Source organism: Miscanthus floridulus, chromosome 15 (genome assembly GCF_019320115.1).
Source record: "Miscanthus floridulus cultivar M001 chromosome 15, ASM1932011v1, whole genome shotgun sequence".
NCBI lineage: Eukaryota > Viridiplantae > Streptophyta > Magnoliopsida > Poales > Poaceae > Miscanthus > Miscanthus floridulus.
Window position 1 is genome coordinate 13,904,389 of NC_089594.1, and position 19,777 is coordinate 13,924,165.

The 19,777-nt window shown below is 42.0% G+C and overlaps 1 protein-coding gene across 4 annotated transcripts; it reads left to right on the forward strand.

Annotated features, from left to right (window-relative positions):
* Nucleotides 1-1,611: 1,611 nt before the first annotated feature.
* On the forward strand, nucleotides 1,612-17,511 carry LOC136508446 (protein NUCLEOLAR FACTOR 1-like). 4 transcript variants are annotated; one of them, XM_066503120.1, is made up of 24 exons: nucleotides 1,612-1,830; nucleotides 1,935-2,024; nucleotides 2,394-2,586; nucleotides 2,840-2,981; nucleotides 3,831-3,936; nucleotides 5,519-5,619; nucleotides 5,709-5,831; nucleotides 10,134-10,214; nucleotides 10,433-10,578; nucleotides 11,931-12,003; nucleotides 13,112-13,171; nucleotides 13,487-13,525; nucleotides 13,610-13,698; nucleotides 13,852-13,916; nucleotides 14,172-14,218; nucleotides 14,315-14,374; nucleotides 14,594-14,665; nucleotides 15,135-15,164; nucleotides 15,332-15,426; nucleotides 15,534-15,639; nucleotides 15,742-15,804; nucleotides 15,901-15,972; nucleotides 16,920-17,017; nucleotides 17,129-17,511. In XM_066503120.1, the coding sequence occupies exons 1-23, from the start codon at nucleotides 1,791-1,793 to the stop codon at nucleotides 16,992-16,994; spliced, it is 1,968 nt and encodes a 655-aa protein (XP_066359217.1). In that variant the 5' UTR covers nucleotides 1,612-1,790; the 3' UTR covers nucleotides 16,995-17,017; nucleotides 17,129-17,511. The 4 variants fall into 4 exon arrangements, with proteins under 4 accessions (XP_066359217.1, XP_066359216.1, XP_066359218.1 ...); XM_066503119.1 differs by having other exon boundaries at nucleotides 16,920-17,511; XM_066503121.1 differs by having other exon boundaries at nucleotides 2,397-2,586; nucleotides 16,920-17,511.
* The last annotated feature ends 2,266 nt before the right edge of the window (nucleotides 17,512-19,777 follow it).

Consider the following 19,777-nt stretch of genomic DNA (forward strand, 5'->3'; position numbering starts at 1 on the left):
GGGGGGACAAAAACAAATAACTGAAAACATATTGTCCATGCCATGTTCTTCATTGAGTTCAAATTATCCGCAACACCTTCCAGAAACTGGTGGACAGGAGATTGCTGAGCAAGCAGTGCTCTGGGTGATGGCTGGAGGTAAGGCTCTGGGAGAGGTTTTGGGTTAGATACTGGATGTTTAGATCTTCAAAGGCCCATATATGTGTTAAAAAACAAAAATGCTACGGTTAGGGCGTCCGTCCGCCCGGACATACCTTGATGGGACTGCGGTCCGGCCCAAAAAGCCTGCTACCTTCTAAGTTCTACCAAATTAACTGGACGCTTCGACGGCTTCTAAAAAAAACTAGACACTGCGACATTTCCCCACTTCGCCTCGCGGCGTTCTCCACCGCCGCACCACGCCGCCCGCTCGCTGCGGCCACCTCCACTGAGTCGGCGAGCCTCCTCACCGCCACCGGGGTCTGGCCGCTCGCCGGTGTTGTTGGCTGGCCAGGCCAACCTAGCAGCAGGCGCCCCGACGCCGAGTGTAGTCAGGCAGCCAGGAGAGGGGGTCGTCTCCGGCCAGGCCCAAGCCAAGCGCAGGCGCAGCTGGCCACTGCCAGGCTGCGCCACCATCCTCGGCCGCCGGCTGGTTGAAACCGGCCGTTCCCTGCTCTTGCTTTGCGACGCACGGAAGAAGGGTGAAAAGCATGTTGCAAGCGCACGTTTCTAAGTGTTTTAGAGGTACGCTACAAGTGTTTCAGATGGATATTGCAAAAGTAGATCAGGATGTTGCATATGTTGCCATGGTTGTACATGTACGTTGCAAGCGTCTGTTCCCAATGTTTCATCTGTGTTTTCGGACATATGTTACAAGTGTGTTTATCTGGATGTTGCATATATTTCACATATATGTTGCAAGTGTTTTATCTGGATTTTGCTTATGTTTGCAATGGTTTTCAAGCGTTTTTCAGGTGTTTTTTTTTTCAAGTATTTCAGAAGCATGTTTCAAGTGTTCATATGTCTTCATACGTATGTTACAAAGTGTTGCATCTGGCTGTTTTAAAAGGAGATTGGGTGTTGCATATGGGATGCGCGTGAGAAAGCGAGAGGGGGCGTGAGCAGTCCCCATGCACAGTTTGACGGCGCGGGGCGATATCCAGGCGTCCTGGGCCCTACGTGGGAGCGCGAAATGCAGGTGCGGGCGGAGGCGTGCAGGCGCGAGCGGGGCGTGGAGTACAGGTGCGCGTGGGAAAAAGGGAGTGCAACGCGGGCGTGTGGACAGACATCCGGGCACTAGCACTTCCAGTTAAAAAACTAACTCATGCCGTGGATTCAACTTGTAATTGGATCATTTGTTGTATCTTAATATATTGACGCGTAGTTCTCTTGTGTTGGAAAAAAGCCATTTGCAGTAAATTTGTCTTTGGTGCGGCGAAAGGAGGAACAATTGTAGAAACAGATAGATCCTATGAGAGTGTTACTTGCTTTTTGTGAGTAGTGTTCGGTAAAAGCAAATAGAATTCCAAATGGAAAATGAATGAAGTTACCCAATATTTTGTTTTTCACGGCTCATTTATGCAACTTCACATTGGGCCCATTAAGCCCACAGCCCAATCTGTACTCCCGCACCCTCCCGCGCTCCCAAAGGCTGCCCTCCCCGCCGCCGCCCGCCCCGGACCCCTGTGCCTGCGCGGCTGCGCCTGACCTGCTCCTCAAAACTCTCCGCCGCCCGCCGCCCGCCGCCCGCCCGGCCTTCCGTTCCTGCTCCTCTCTCAGGTCGGGCGTGCTCCACTGCCATCCCCAAGGGAGATGGGGAAGCGCAAGCCCATGCCTTCCGCCGCCGCTCGAGGTACGAAGCCCTGCCCAAGCCGATTGGGCACCACCTCCTCCCCTCCGTTCGAGCTGTCCTAACGTGCTTTTTCCCGTCTCGTGTTGCTGTTGCTGTCGTCACAGGATCGAAGAACCAGCCAAAGAGACCGAAGTCCACGAAGCAGGGAGCTGAGTTACCGGAGGAGAATCCCCAGCTGTCGGAGCACGATGACGGTCTGATCCTCTTCTCCTTGCGTTGGTTTCTTTAGGTCGAATGAGTAGCGGAAAGTTCTTAATTGGCTATTGACTTCACGTGCAACTCCTCCGTGTGGCCCTCATTGGATTATTTATTTATGCATCTCCATTCTCCAATGGTCTGCATCTAGTAGCAAGAAGCTTAAGTTGCTAGTTTGTGCCACTAGAGAGTTTTATTGTGGAGTACTCAACTGACGACAGGTTTTAACTCAAATTTCTTTGCGTAGTGGCATGCAATCGTACCATCGGCCTTCCTCCACTTTCGCTCGCTTTTTTTTTTCTTTTTTTGCTTCCTGTGACAAAATAGTGCTCACGCTCGTTCTTACCTAACTTAAGCATTGTGTGCAGCAGAAATTTTAGATACGGAATCCGGAGCTGCAGGGACTGTTCAACTTGACAAAAAAGCCAATGGGAGCTTTCAAGGCACAGCACAGAGTGATGAAGATGACATGGAAGATGAATATGACGCTCCTAGCGGTGATGCGCCAGGTGATACGATAAACAATGGCAATGATTGTTTTGATGAAACAGAGACTTCATGGTTAGTGCTGCATATATGATTTGTGATTTGTGTTAGTAGTTATCTTTTTAGACTGATCTGAGTAGGTTAGCCCTCATGACTTTTACTGTCGGGGTATAGTTGAATTGGTGATTTTTCGTTGAAATTCCATCCATTATTATCAGTAAGCAGAAGTGACAAAAGATGTTTATCATTTCTATATATTGGCCATTTCCTGTTCTTGCGTGCATTGTCACTCCTTTTTCAACACTGTCTCCGTCTATCTGTTTTGCAGTTCATTTCATCGTCATGTAAGCCACATCATGACAAATGAAGAAGTCAAGGCGTTGATGAAGAAGAACTATAAATTTAAATGGGAAATGCCTGCTGTGGACATTCCAAGGTCCAAATGGGTTGGAACAGGTGAAAAAGTGCAGGTATAGTTTTGGTTAATCCTTATGTATGTATTTTGAAATTTGTATGGTTGTCATCTGAATATTGTTAGATGATAGGGTGTACTATCCAATATTGAGATGTTCTATAATATATTTCAAGTTCGGATGCTATATTACCCTGGAATAATAACTATGCCTAATGCTGCCGAGAAAAATAACTATGCATAATATGCATAATGGCAGTGCCCATTATAGTGGCGATCGGGTCATTGTCGAACTGTATACCTCTTTCATTGGGTTTCCATGTTTGAAGGCTAAATTGAATCACACACATCATACGAAAGAAAGGGGAACTTGATCTTTTCAGCCTGGTCATTGAATTTATGTGAATTTGTAGCTGACCTTTCAAAGATTTACTAGTACTCTTAGTTTAAATCAGTAATTACCTTAAGCGTGTTTTGGTACCTAATAATTTTTTTATAAGCATGTGAGTGAGTTACTTAGAAAATAAATACATTTGCATTCTATGTACTTTATACACTTTCTCAACTGTCCATCGCTCATCTTACAAGTTGGAGTTGGGGAACTGGAAATAAATGATTGGGGGGGGGGGGGGGGGGGGGGGGAGCATTATTGTCTGTGTCACAAGAAATACTTGTTTCTGTGATTTCTTAATATTCGTATGGTGCACATATTATGAAGTTTGGCAAATTTTGTTAAGCACAATATCCTCTAAAATATTGCTCTTGTTCATTTTTGTTTGTCTATGTCTTGTTGATTGACTAAACTAAATGTCAAATTAGTCACTAGCTTTGTGATTTGGTTATCTTACCAATTGTGCATGACAGTTTTGGGATGATTAAGAAGAACCTTGATGCTTTGTTATTTTAGGAAGCTTGTGATGATCATCTTCGTGATGTCAAAGGAAAGTTGAGAGACCATTGGCAACGTACGCTGTCTGATCATTTAAGTTCTCGAATGAGCTTCTTCTCTCTTTGTAAGTTCTCTTTATTGCAATAAACAGCATCTCTTCCTTGTCTGCCTTAATCACAGCTGCGAAGGTCATTGTTCTTTCTTGTTTTACACTTAGGGCCTGTTTGGGAGTGCTCCATTCCTATAGTATCCCAAAATACAGAGTTGTAGGTTAAAAATGAAGTTTTAAGCTTCTGTTTCCAGTTGTAAATGAGAACCATTATAGCTTACTGAGACACCAACCCTCACTCTTCTTCCAGGCTCCAGCTCCACCTTCATGAATTTGTGAAATAGGTGGAGCTGGAGGTCTGCTGAATAGGCTTTATGGTTGCTGAGTTTCGGTGGCTCTAAACCTGTTTGCTTTAACTATTTCTGGATTATTTGTTACTTGCACCATTCCAAATTGTAAGCCATTCTGGCTTTTCTAGATACATAACTTTTACTATGTATCTAGACATAATGTATATCTAGGTGCATAGCAAAAGCTATGTATCTAGAAAAGCCAGAACGACCTATAATTTGAAATGGAGGGAGTATTTAATAACACTATTACAGTTATCTTGGCCTAGAGTGAATAAAGGTTTTAGTTATCGGTTTTTGTGGTAGAGCTCAGTAATATTAGAATAATAATTGTGTGCCTAAGTTTTATTTATTTGTGAGAAACAGCATCTCTCTGTCTTGATTGTAGCTGGGAAGGTAATGGTTCTTTTCTTTCCTGATACTTGGGGCCTGTCTGGGAGAGCAGAGATCTCGAAAGCCTACATCTTAGTCTAAAATGAGAACCGTAAGGTTCACTGGCACACACACCATCAGTCTACGCCCTTGACACAGTACCACAGATTATTGTTGCTGGAGCTCTCCCAAACAGGCCCTTATGGCAGCTCACATTGGTGACTTGAAAGCACTTTACCTTCGCTATTTCTGCATTTATATATTGCTTTATAAGAGATTATCTTAGCTAGAGCAAATATAGGTTTCAAAAAAGAATATCTTTTTTTTTAATGTAACGGCTGGAGATCTGCCTTTAAATTAAGAGAGGGAAATAGAATTTTGTGTACAAGGGAAACAAGCCCTCCTGGGCAGACAAACAGCGACAAGGAGAAATAAACTCCAGAACTGAGAAGATGGGCTCTATCCCCCCCCTACAATGGCTGTCTGGGTTTCAAAAAAGAATATCTAAGACAGGTGATAAGTTATCAGATTTTACAAAACCAGGAATTTTTTCTACAATCTTGCATGAACCAGCTGTTGCCTGATCACTTTTTTTTACCACTGTCACTTAAGTGTTGATCTTACATTTGGCCATTTGTGTTACTTTTTGTATATGGAACAAGATCGCACTTTTAGTTGTTCTAAATCCCAAAGAGTGAAGTCTATTCATGGTGTATGCCTATTCAATCCTTGGTCTAATCATATTGCGGAAAAGATGGGTTACTGATACAATTTTAGCTCCACCAGTCAATTCCAAACCCTACTTTCTGTGATGCAGTAACTAAACAGCCAAATTAGGGCTGTATCTCGTTAAATTTGTTCACAGTATGATGTATGGTATGCTTTCTATTTTCCTTAATGTTAGATATAATTTTATTCTTCATGTATTACTGTAGGTAACAGTTATCGTGACATAATGCATTGCAATAAGAAGCCATTTTATCTGAAAAGTAATGGTTCTGATTCCAGTACCATGGACGCTTATCTTATGCATGCTGTAAGCTTTACTATCTCTTTTTGGTCATGTTATTATTCTTGAACCTCTTGATGGTGCTGGCTAATCTGCAAAGCGCACTACTTTTGCAGTTGAATCATGTTCATAGGACGCGAGATGTTGTAATTAGAAATGACGCGAAGCTTAGGAATGACACTGACAGAGATATTTCGGATGATAAGACATACCTTGATCAGGGTTTTACGCGCCCAAAGGTATATCACATCAAGAATATTGACATGTTGAGCACCTGTTCTGTTGCCGTGGATACATTAACTGAGATTACACTACCAGATATTTTTAGTTGTATTTTAGTGTGCTATCCTGCATTTGTTTTGCAATATTTTCTTTGTGATGTGTGTTGGCAAGAAAAAAGACATAATTATGCGAGGTGGATAGGTTATAAGAACACATTAAGCTGTCGTGACAGTTGATTCCTGCATGTTTACTCGCAATTTATGAGGAACTATGTTTTATATGTGATCTGTAGATTCTGGCTACATTATCCTTTTGTGTAATTATAAACCGTGGCATGCCATGCTTCTTAAGATTCATGTGACCTTTATGTTAATTCCCTGATTTCTCAAATAGTATTTCTGTCCCACCAACAACTTATTGCCGTGTGGGCATGGTGTGTGGAAGTGTGCTGGAATATTGCAACGGAAAATGCTTGGAAATGTGTTCAAACCCATAACCTCAGTCCTGAATCGCATGGTAGTCCGTCCACTACTGTGCCATGCTTCTTTGATGACTTTGGTATGAAACTCTATATTTAAGCTGTTTTGAGCCAGTTGTCCAACCGTTTAGACCAGTCAAGGGTTTGTGGTTTGACCAGTATGGTGTCCAGTCCAATCCCAATAACTATGCCCTTTGGGGATTTTTCCCACACCATCACCAAGGAAGCTCTGCAGGATGTGAAAGCTTTTAATAGAGGATGTCCTGGTCTAAACAAATAATATTGTCCTAAACTCCAAGCAATAGTGGTAAATAAATAGACAATCAATAATATTCTAATTATTAGGGATAGGTTGCCAGTTGACTTGACTTAACGAGGCATTTGGATACAGGGATAAAGGGGGTGGGATAGGGAAAGGGAAATGGATGAACGGCTAGGATGCTAGGATTAAACGAGGCGTAAAGAATGAATGGCTAGGATACAATATTACTGTCGACAAAAGATGCTCGGCAGTCCACCGAGGGGTATCCCGCGATGGTAGATTTGTCGGTGGGGGTGCGCGTAATCAGGAACCGGATGATGACATAAGGTGCAGAGACAGCGATTTAGACAGGTTCGGGCCGTCTGATCGACGTAATACCCTACGTCCTGTGTCTTTGGTGTATTGTATTGAGATGTAGTAGATGGATCTGGTGACTAGGGGACCTCTGCCTCTCCTTATATACTCTGGAGGGGTAGGGTTACAAGGAAAGTATGCTATTTGGTACTATGCAATAGCTTGCGGTGTACGCCGAGCAGCGCCGTGCACGCCTTGATCTCGTGGGCTGGATCACCTCTGATGATGTGGCCCATGTCTTGTCTTGTGGATACCGGGGGCCATACCCCCACAGCTAGTCCCCGAGCCTGACAGTAGGTGACGTAGTCATGTAGTGCCAGGGTCAGAAAGTAGAAGACTAGCTGAGCAGGCAGCCAGTCCCCGGGCGTAGCCTCGAGATGAGAAAAGCGCACATTCACCGCAAGGTGAAGTGTGCCCACTTAGTCCCCGAGCCTGCTGGAAGATGAAGAATAAATCTTGTAGCAGGGTCAAAGAAAAAGAAGTCTGAAAACTTTGCCGACGTCGTCCGACATGCGCGTATCAAGACCCCAGACGTGCTGCCCAAGATCAGCACCCTGATCCGAACAGCATGGAGCAGCTTGATAGCACACCGATGAGACGTAGCAAGATCCGACCACCAAGGGCGATGTCTGAGCGCCGAGGAGTCCCCGGCGTAGCTGGCGACGTCCGAGCACTGAGGAGTCCCTGGCGACGTCCGAGCACCGAGGAGTCCCCGGCGAAGCTGGCGACGTCCGAGCGCCGAGGAGTCCCCGACGTAGCTGGCGATGTCTGAGCACCGAGGAGTTCCTGGCGCAGCTGGTGAGGTCCGAGCACCGAGGAGTCCCCGGCGTAGCTGGCGATTGTCCGAGCACCGAGGAGTCCCCTGCGTAGCTGGCGAGGTCCGAGCACCGGCGTAGCTGGCGACGTCCGTGAGGTGAAGTAGGGTGAAGTGTGCCCACTTAGTCCTCGAGCACGAAGAATTCGAGGGCTGAGGAGTAACTGACGTAGCTGGCGATGAAGCACGAGCGACGAACAGTCTGGTCAACTGGTCGTCGGCGAAGTGAGCATTGAGTAGAAGCGACCGGCGAACAGTCCGATCAACTGGTCAGCGACGAAGTCCATGAACCTAGCGGTCCGACTAGTTGATCGGTGGAGAAGCCCGAGCACCAGGTGGTTCGATCACCTAGACGATGATCCTGCAATACAAATATGTAGAACGGGTAGTACATGATGTAAAAATATATGAACTCCGGAGAAAAATCAGCAATGACGATGAAATAGCATATGTAGCTCGGCTATCAGTTGATGTGGAGATGTATTTATATTTAATATAAACCGCCCGACCAGTTAGTGTGTAGCTGAGTCTCCAGCCCTAGCTAGCATGTTAACCATAACGTCGAGCGCGGAGCCTGTGCACGTGTAGGAGGAACAGGCGTGACCAAGGAACCGCTGCCGACCACCCATAACGCAGAGCGCGGAGCCTGTAGCACGTGTAGGGAGGAGTTGGAGACAGGGCCGTCTCTGGGGACATTCGAGCGTCAACATGACTGTTCGGGGGTTCAGAAAATCGTTTGGAGAGCAAACATGGAGAAAACAGCTCGGAGAAACATTGCGGCGATATATGGAGACTGGAGAATATCTAGAAAAATATTAAAGCGTGACTTAGCTTTAGACAGAATGTCTGGTCGGCAGCGTATGGCGTTATCTGGTAGGCGTTGACGAAATTGCCAGGCGCTCGAGCTTTCCGAACTGTCGTCATGGCGGCGGTCGCGGTTGTCACGGCGCCGTTCTTCGCGACGATCATCATTACGACGCGGCAGGTGGTCGGAGTAAGTAGTCCGGGCGATGTCGTCCTTATATTAGTGGTCGGCGACACGGGGCTCGACGGCTCTGACACGGAGTCGAATTAGTATTCCGAGCAGTCGGAAGTACATCATAGATGCATCCACCTGGGCAAGCTGCAGGGACGTGATGTATGCCTTTGTAGATGCAAGTTTGGTCCATAACTAGCTTGCATGCCTGGTGATCCGTGGAAGCCTCTGTCTTCGTGATTTCCATAATTAGTTTGCTTGCGTCATCATGGACGGCGTTGAGAATTATTCATCCTGAGCATCTTCACGGATATGCAATACAAGCCAATTCGTCGTAGATGTTGTTGAAGGAGGCCGGTCACAGCAAGATGAGTTGCCGCAAACGACGTTGGTCTTGAGGTACGCCATCTGGTTCGCCATGGATCAGCACGCACAGTCCCCTACCTGACGCGCCAACTGTCGACAAAAGATGCTCGGCAGTCCACCGAGGGGTATCCCGCGATGGTAGATTTGTCGGTGGGGGTGCGCGTAATCAGGAACCGGATGGTGACACAAGGCGCAGAGATAGCGATTTAGACAGGTTCGGGCCGTCTGATCGACGTAATACCCTACGTCCTGTGTCTTTGGTGTATTGTATTGAGATGTATTAGATGGATCTGGTGACTAGGGGACCCCTGCCTCTCCTTTTATACTCTGGAGGGATAGGGTTACAAGGAAAGTATCCTATTTGGTACTATGCAATAGCTTGCGGTGCACGTCGAGCAGCGCCGTGCACGCCTTGATCTCGTGGGCTGGATCACCTCTGATGGTGCGGCCCATGTCTTGTCTTGTGGATACCGGGGACCATACCCCCACAATTACCCTTTGGAGGGTGGGATATCATTTCCCTATCCCATTTGCCAAACATACCATAAGGTCATTAGGTCATGCGTCTCATGGTGTCCAGCTGCTGTGTGGTCTCAAGGTGAAGCCTTGGATGACTTTGATCACATCTAAGCAAATAATATCTAATTGGACACTGCACATTACAGAAATTTATTATCCATAAATAATCGTGTTGGTGTAATTGTACTTCCAGTACAAATAAATATTGTTTTGGATATGCAGTCAACCATTTCAAATTGTGTAGTTGGGATATCTGAAAATTGATACAGGTGGATTTGTCTCAAAGTTTCATAACAGAATGCATTTGCTATACTTTATAAATATATTACAACAGATATTAGTAGTCAAAGTTGTGTTTTGCGGACCATGTCGATGTCCAAAATGTCACTTATTTATGACTGGATTGAGTCATTTTCTCATGCAATTGTCAATAAGTAAACTTATCTGGCATGCTATCGGTTTGGTACTTTGGTGGGGCCTGTACAATAAATCCAGTCTTTAAGATACATTCATATTAATCCTGTTTTCTTTTGTCTAAATATATTTTTAGGTTCTTTTCTTGTTACCTCTCAAAAGTTTTGCACGACGCATTGTGAAGAGATTGATCCAGCTTTCTCCATTGCCACAAAAGGTAAATTTTCATTTTCTTATATTTATATGCAATGATTTGGGTTCTGATTTCTTCAAGATGTGAAGTAAGTTTATATAAAAACAATCCTACATACATTTGATCCTTTTTTCTGCTGATACAATAGCTGATAGGGTTATGTACAGATATAACCATATCAATAGCTCGCTCTCATATGCTTTTATTTCTGGTGCTAAGTGATATCTTTCTCTTTTCTCTAGGATAGTGCCATGGGACAATTTAAAAAGGAGTTTGGTGAATCAGATGACGAGGGGATACCTGAACATAGCACAAAACCTGCAGACTTTGACCTTCTTTTTGCTGGAGATATTGATGATCACTTTCTTTTTGGCGTAAAATTAACGAAGTGAGTATTCTATATAATTACTTAACATTTACTCCCTCCATTCCATAATAGAAGGCGCAACTATCTTTTCTCGTAGTCCCAGAATACTGGGTGGCAGCTTCTGGGCTCCCGTTCCGCGCATGCAACATTTAGTGTGGTGTTGGATGGACACTCCTTGGCTCCCATATCCATGCAGCTAGACACTGGCACAACATCTTCTCTCTCTCTCTCTCTGTAGTAGTACAGCATCTTGCATGAGGCAGCAGAAGTGAAGCATTTTTCCTCGGAGCTGGGCAGGAGTAACTGCATTTCTTGGTCTACTGGGATGGAAGAGCATTAAGTATTTAAGTTGCTTATAATAATTTTCAGTTTCAGACTGCAGCTTGTTTCTCTTCACTTTCCACAGATTATAGTTAAAATGGTCTTTCCTCCTTTTACCATCACATGACTGCAAATTGACAGTTTGGATTACAATGTATATTGAGTTGTGGATCTATAACTCTATATTTCACTATGTTCCCATTTCGAGTTTCAATCAGCAGCTTTTATTTTAGTCCTTTGTTGGAAATCCACTCATGTCATAATCTTATTTTCATCATTACAATGTTCAGTACTCATCCATTTGCCTGGACTTCACTGAATTTTACCTTCTACAAAACAAGCATATGTCACATGTTTGTCTTTATCTTTTGCAATGGTTTGATAATTTGATCTTCTATTTTCAGAATTTGGCATTTAAATTCAATTGTCCTCATTCGTGAAACTCACTTTGCAAAATAATTTGATTCAAAAAGTCTTTGCTAAGTAATGCATCAGGTGTTATGGTGTTCTTTAGTCAATATTGGCTATGGAATAGCAGTTATTTCACATTCTTTTTGTAATTTAATGATGTTGTTTGTTCTAGTCTATAATAGTATGGCGCCTTAAAGTAAAAATTGTTAGTCTATGATACTCATTTGAGTGGCAGGTGCCAGGTGGCATATTCTGTTTCTTTGTACACAGCTACACACACAACCTAAGATCAAACTTCGTGAACTTTGAGCAACAATTAATCTAACAATATGTAGATAATATTTATTAAGAAAAAACCATCGGGTTCATATTTTAATGTTTTTTCTTATGAACGTGATATTGCCATTATCAATAATATGTCATAAGAGAAATTAATGCTCAAAGTTTAGTTTGGAGACTGCCACGAGTCATACCATGCCTTATTTTTTGAAACGAAGGGAATATAATCTTATGACCAAAATATAACTTTCAGAAACAGATAAGCTAGTCTTCCTGAGAATATATGCTCTACTTATTTTTTTCTATCATATTGATTACTGAGAACGTCTAAATAATTAATGTTTGAACTAATGTTTCTGCAGGAAATCTATTAAGCTGTATAGTAACTTCTATTCTTCTGATATAATAGTTGCATCTCCTTTAGCACTGAAACGTGTAAGTATTTTTTTTTTCAAAAACAAGATTTCTTCATAGACTTCATAACCTGTACTTACTCGTGTTCTGCAGTTGTACATTACTCTTATTATTCTGGGCAGACCTTGTATGCTATTGTCCTATTGATCTAGAATTTGATGTACTCCTTCCTGAAAAGTATATGGAAATTGCTAGAATACTTACAATATGACACTGGTGGTGGTTAGCCAGTAGTATTGTGGGGAGATCCAGGTGGGAACCGCTGTATGCTATAGCAAGAAGCTGTTTTTTTTGGGTGGTTTTGCAATCTTGCTTCGTAGAATGTACAGTGGAATGGGAGGAAGTATGCAAGATGTGTCATAGTGCTGATGGCAGAACTTGTGGGTACAGGTAAATGTAAATGGCACTACACTTCTAGTGTGATGGCTTTGAGAAGTAGCAGCTTCTGTAGGACAGAATCCTCGGGAAAATGCTGGTTGAGGAAAATGCATTAATAAAGCCTTAATGGAGATTAGCTGTTGGATTGGTCAATCTAAACGATACCTGTCTGATTGGATGAACGGAACAGTATTATTGAAAGCAATAAATAGTGTCATCAAGCTTTAGGCGTTTCAAGCATGATTGGAGATTTGTCTGATATACTGAACTTTGATGGGGGTATAAAACACTGTCTGAAACCAAGCCATTTCAGCATCCCTGCTATGATCTTGTCAATCTTCATCTTGTTCCCCTCCTTTCGTAGCAAGCTCCATCCCTGCAAACTAGACAATCCAGCAGAAAATACTCTGTTGTCTTAATAGAAAACTTCCTCTCAATGGCCCATCTTGTTCCTTGTTCAAAAGGCCTGACTGGTAGGTCACACCAAATTCTTTGGGATCCAAATAAACAAAAAGTCTACCAGCGATTAAGGCGGTTGTCCCATCTAAAAGTCTTCTGTATGCCACACCATTAGAACTTAGCTATATAGCAGCCATAAATTTTATCTGTATTTTTTTTATTGTTAAACGCCAATTTCTTTCACCTCAGTTCATAACTTTGTTTTCTAATTAATTACATTAAATTGAACTTCTGGAACATGTATATTGTTATGGAGTTCTATTGTTTATGCTTTATGCTTTTCTGTTATCAGAAAATTGATGGAGGAGAACATGGCAAGGAGAAGGATTTTGATTTCCTATCTTCAATTGAAGTTAGTTCCTTTGACCTTATGATCTATTCGCCACCTCATTACTAGATACACGTCTTTTTTTTTAAAACCATAAATAGTATGTTGAGAATCTAGATTCACATGAAAAAAAACGTATAAACTATATCTCTCACCCAAAGTACTCCAGAATATTGTATGTTGCAGGTTGCTAATGTATTAGTCTATTTGAACAAGAACTAATTCAAAGATTTGTATCTCAACATAGACTTGTATTTAGGAATGGAACAGAGTGCATTTTTTTTCCTTCTGTTTCTCCTTTCTCCTTGTTTACTTATTTCTAAAATGGTTTGTATGCAGATAGTGGTGGTTGATCATGCAGATGTGATATTTATGCAGGTAAACTTCAAGGCTTATATATTTTTCTACTTACATTTGGTTTTGTACCTTTTGGTACAAATGACAGTTTATGCATGGATGTAGAACTGGGAGCATCTGGAGGCTGTGTTTGAACAACTTAATCAGTTGCCAACAAAAGAACATGGAACCAATGTGATGCGAATTAGACCATGGTAATTCTGTTTCCTTGAATATTTTTTAATGCTCTGATAACATCGACTCTCTGTATTGTGGACAGTCAATTTTCATGGCAATTCATTATTAATTATTTATGTGTATTCTCAAACTATATCCATATTAATTAAGCTTGTACATTGATGTCCAAGGTACTTGGATCAGCATGCACAGTACTATCGGCAGACAATACTGTTGAGCTCATACCTTACACCAGGTATGGATTCAGCTGGAATGTGGTTTTTACCTGCTCCCTTCCCTCCTCTCCTCTTGTTTTCAGTAACATAGAAACTGATGCTCAAGGCAACTAGTTATGCACAGGAACCACGAGACCTTGATTAGTTATTTGGTTGATAAATGATAATTTAATGATGCTATGCAGGCTTCTTTTACATCTATTACATATTTGTCCATTTGTTTGTTCATATACGTATGTGCATTTCAAATTTCAATTGTTTTCCATGTTATGCAGAGATTAATGCTTTATTTAATGGATTATGCTTAAATTATGAAGGAAAGGTATGCCATGATTGAAATCACTGAGTTAGCTGTTTCTTTCCTCCCTTTAAGGGAGTACATGTATTGTTGAATTAATAGTTTTACAACTTCTACTAGATTAAAATGGTGACCGAGTATGCAGGTGTTCTTCCCAAAATACAACTTGAAGTGCGGCAGGTGAATGCTCTTATCCATCTTGATTCTGCCACATTGTTGCATATATAGTGAATAAAACTTAAATTTTACTCATAGATATATTTGTGTAAAAAAAGGTCTTAATGCCATGGATTCAGAATCCTCCTGAGTTATACTAAAGTTCATGCATAATTTTATATCTTATTTACCAAAACAGTTCTTGACTATTTTAATCCTTTTCAATGTGCAATTACTAAACAGGTGTATGAACGATTTGATGCATCTTCTATTGCTGAAGCTGATGATGCACGCTTTGATTATTTCTGCAACAAGGTCTGTTCTTTTATGCTTGTATAAGATATCTTCCAATGTACTGGAGTTAGCTTAAATAGTACATTTCTTATAATGAAGGATTTACTAGTTACAGAATAATCTGAGCAACTTTGTACTATCCTTCAAAGTGTACTTAGGCTAGTTCAAATTCTACAAACATCCTAGCAAATCGATCTATCTTGACAGTCTAGTCAGTAAACTTATCTGATAACCAGCTAACTGATCTTATCAACTTGACTAAATCTCTAAGTAAATATCTAGCTTACTTGACTGGGCTAGCTCAAGCTGTGGGAGGCTTATTGGCATGTGGCCTTTAGGTGTGCCCCACCATGACAGTCTCTTGGCTACATACTGCTGAAAATTCTAGAGTTATTATTTCACCATTTTTCGTGATCTATTCCATATATAAATGTGTATTAATATATTATTTAATACATCTGTCCTTTTTATATTATATGATGTGTTACAGGTATATCCAAAGATCCAGGACTTGAATGAGGTATGCTCTATTCTGTTATGTGCGGACATTCAGTTGTGTTTGATACTTTGGAAATTTTGTAGGAACTTAGTTTTTGATGCTCAGCGTCTCCTGTAAATATTGATAATGTCCATGCTCCTACAATGACTATCTCTTGCAAGATTCGCTAATTGTCTAGTGCAATGCAGGGTGGATTGCTGCTATTCGTTAGTTCGTACTTTGAATATATTCGAATAAGCAATTTCTTAAAATCTAAGGAAGCGTCATTTTGTCGAATTGGAGAGTGAGTAGACCTTCTTCTCATTGTAGATTATTTTATTAGTTCAATTTAAGTTATCTGCCCTTAGTCTTAAGACAAGTGGTATTTATCTCAATGTGCTCCCAAATCAGGGCTACATCACAACAGGATATATCTCGTTCAAGACTCTGGTTTTTTGAGGGCAAGAAAAAGATCTTGCTTTATAGTGAAAGATCTCACTTCTACCACCGATACAAGGTAAAATTGTCTGAAGCATTACTTATTGTATTCTGCGATTCCTGTTGTTTCTGTGTTAGGTGTATTGTCTAAGGATATTCGTCATTATTTCTTGACGTGCAGATCAGAGGAACAAAGCATTTACTAATTTATTCATTGCCAGGGAGAAAAGAATTTTATCCGGAGGTATTGACTAAATTGCAATTTCATTGCTTTGTCTCATGGTTTACGGTGAAGAGGTTTTGAAAGTTAAACTCCCTTGGGTTTGTATCTTCCTTTCAGCTTGTAAATATGCTAGGTGAATCAGAGAACCGGAAGTGCAATGCCCTTTTTTCTCGTCTTGACCTTCTTAAGGTGAGTTCATTATTTCACTAAGTTTGGTTCCATCATGGAAACTGTAATCTTGTCCCGCTATTAATTTCATGCTCTGCAGAAACATTCATTTCATGGAGTTTGTGATCCATAGTATCATGCAGTTCAGCTATTCAGTTAGCAGTATGAACAAATTTATTTTAATCTTTGTAGTCGCACTATCAAATTTCACACAGTCTGGATTCAAGATTAGAATCACAAGCTTTCGGGTTTTGAGCTTCTGTTTGAAAATTTGTCTCACCTGGTTTTGGTTAATGCTCAACAGTTTCACATGCAATTCTCTCCTGATTATTTGCTAGTCTTGTGTATGTCCAATTTCTTATGCTGTATCTTTTACAAGTTTATATGCATTTAAGGCTGGATAACGAGCCGGCTCGGCTCGTTTCGGCTCGGCTCGTTCTGGCTCGTTAAGATAACGAGCTAGCTCGGCTCGGCTCGTTAAAAGCTCGAGCTGGCTCGTTAAGCTCGCGAGCCAGGTATAAAAAAATACACAAAATATAATATTTGCATTTATCTAAAGTTTGAGAATAATAATAATACAAAAGAAATGCATCTAACAACCTTAAATTGAATAAAAAAATTAATATGTGCTAATATATATACAAGTATAATAAAATACTATAGTATTCATGCATCTAACAACCTTAAATGATATTTTTTTCCTGGAAGCTTGGCTCGTTTAGCTCGTGAGCAGCTCGCGAGCTAGCTCGAGTTGGCTCGTTATAGCTAACGATCTAAAATCTTGGCTCGGCTCGGCTCGTTATCATAACGAGCTGAGCCGAGTTGAGCCAGCCACAAGCCGAGCGAGCTAACGAGCTTCGAGTTTTCGTCCAGCCTTATATGCATTGCTTGACTCCATGAGTTAATCTCCACCAACATGTTAGTTATCCTTCGTCTTCGTGTGAATTGACCTTGTTGCTAACTTGCAGTTAGAGCGGATTGTTGGGACATCTTCCACACGAAGGTTGATTTCCTCGGACAAGGGCATGTTTGTCTTCTGCTGATGTAGCAATGTAGCAGCCTAGTAGGTTAGCCCCTACTGTTGAGCAGATGAATGCTTTTTATATTTATCCATAAGCTATGTTTTGGCCATATACCATCTATTATTAACAAATCCACTCTGGGGATACCATATACCGCCTGACGCTGGTCACCGAGCCGGGCTGCGCGCGTGGCCGCTCATCCGCTCGCCCCCTTCCCCCCACCGCGCGCCTGTCTCTCGTCGCAGTGGAGGCTCGGGAGTTGCGTACGGACGTCCGGCCCTAGCTCGTTCTTTGGCTGCTACTCGTAAGCTCCTACTCCTTTGCTGCATGATGAGAAAAAAGAAGTGGCACATAGGAAAAAGAGCAGAGCAGAGAAGAAAAAGAGAAGAAAGGAGAAGGAAAAGGAGGTTAAGGGTTTAAGGGTTTGAGAGTTCACTTGATCTTTTGCAAATTTGAAACCTTTCTTAGAAGTCCAGAAGGGTAATATCAAAGAGCACTTGAATGCAGAAAAGTTTCTCGTAAAAATCAATTGGATATTTGTTGATTGATTTGATGGTAGTATTGAACTGATTTAATCGATGATTTAAACCTTCCTGACAGCAGACAAAGATAGTGCGTAGGAGTACGTCGGGTACGTGTGCTTAGCCTCGTGAACACACGCGCATGGCAACCGAGCCATTGGTGTCTGTCTTCTGCAACATCCGCGTTCATGAACGATCATGTCCGTGCGCGTGCACTGCCGACAATAATGCATGCAATCACATGGCTGCGTGTCTGTCCGATCCTGTGCTAAGGTGTGTTTTCAGCTACTAAAATTTAGGAGGTGTGTCGGGAGAAGGTTGCATAGAGTGTTCAGATACTAATAAAAAAAATAAATTACATAATCCCTCAGTACTCCACGAGACGAATTTTTTTTAAGCCTAATTAATCTGTCATTAGGACATGTTTACTGTAGCAAAACATTGTCAAATCATGGGCTAATTAGGCTCAAAAGATTCGTCTTGTAAATTAGTCGTAAACTATGTAATTAGTTTCGTAATTAGTTTATATTTAATATTTTATGTACGTATACGGAGAAGTATAAAAATAGTCTCCGCGCTTGGCGAGAGTGAGAGACGACAGACAGGCTGCTCTGCTCTGCTCTGTCCTGGACGAGAGACGAGACACGAGAGCAGATCCACTCTGGGTGGCGAACTAATCACATCCATGATACTACTAGTACTATAGCTGCTTCTAGCTAGTATTATTCCCGTCGTCCATTTCCAAAGCTTGCCTGCCACTCTTATAATGTTGGTTACCAGATATAAGCAAATCCTGTGTCGTGAGAGCCGTGGAAACACCCATCGCGAGTTGGACGTCTACCGTATATGTAAGCAAGCGATTAAGCATGTGTAACGTTGTAGGAACAAACTAATCTATGGATGCTGCGTGGTGGGGTGACGAACGAATCTTTATATACCGATCGATCAATTGCTGTAGGCGGTTTGGTGTGCGGATGGAGGCTTGTACGGGAATGACATGAACGGGCCAGGCGGAGAGGATTCTGTCCGGCCTCCACAGGAAATCGAATATGGATGCTTGGCTAGATTTGATACCATATACCACGCCGGAGGAAATCAATCAAATACTGTAAAGATGGCTTTGAAGCGCTAAACATCATGTTCGCTTGATCGTTTATGTGGCTTATAAGTCAGTTGATGTTGTTTTGTTGTAAAAGAAAAACACTATATCGATAAGCATGGCTGATTTGACCACCCAACCAACCTTCCCTCTCCCACTGGCCCCGTTCGCTGGTCTGAAACTTGGCTGAAACTGGCTGAAAAACACTGTTCCGGCTAAATTGTTGTGAGAGAAAAATACTGTTCCGGCTGAAAAAAAAAGCCGAACAAGTTATTTTTAAGACAAGCGAACTGAGCCAAAGATAGAGTAGAGTAGAGACAGCTGCAATGCAATGATTCAGTGCCCCGGCCCCCAAAACATGGCCCGGAATGAACTCCATCGCGTCTCCGCTGCATGCCTTGCCTTTTTGACCTGCAGCATACACTAGTACTCGCAGTAGGATAGGAGTAGTACTATAATAAAAGCATGCATTCCATTCCAACGGCAGATGAGGAATGAGACGAGATGATGAGTCGCCCCACCCCCACTTTGAGATTGTGTGGTACCTTCACCTAGTTAGTGTTCCCACATCTTTTAGCCAAGCGGCTTAGCTTTATTCGGACAAGCTTCGATCGTCTTTCGCCCAGTTCCCTTGCCGCCGTACTTTTTTTTATGACTTATCAACCAGGTAAACATGGCTTTTATCATAGCCTCAATAATCGCCACCACCAACAACATAATAATAATAAATAATAATGCAAGGACGACAATTAAAGCTAGCCTCACAATATGAGTTCTTTTTTTTGGAAAAAAAATATATATACTACTCCGCTTGCCTGCCTGCACATTCCAAGCTCGATCGAGTCAGTCATGATGGCACGCACAAGCTCCGACTCCAATCTCGTCCTGCCGGCCGGCCTTTTCGTATCATTCCTCTCCCAGCACTTCCAATGCTACAAACCATGTATGGCTTCTATATATGTAGGTATTATTTATAGAAACTACGTTCACAATGAATAATTTTTACAGAATAAATTTTTTTCTCAGTCGCACATCTTCTTTCTCTCTCATTTACATATTATATTTTTTCATGTCTTGATTCTCGTATAGATATGGTTTCTTATTAAGAAACCATCTCATCCTCCTCCTCCTCTCTCTCTTTTCAATAAATCGTTTGCCACATCAGAAAAATATTTAGATGGCAG

What these genes read in the sequence shown, in the direction of transcription:
- LOC136508446 (XM_066503119.1), top strand. Translation starts at nt 1,791, where the DNA reads ATGGGGAAGCGCAAGCCCATGCCTTCCGCCGCCGCTCGAG. An exon ending in AATGAGCTTCTTCTCTCTTT is followed by an intron (nt 3,937 to 5,518) that starts GTAAGTTCTCTT and finishes GTATTACTGTAG; the next exon opens with GTAACAGTTATCGTGACATA. An exon ending in GAGCTCATACCTTACACCAG is followed by an intron (nt 13,917 to 14,171) that starts GTATGGATTCAG and finishes CATGTTATGCAG; the next exon opens with AGATTAATGCTTTATTTAAT.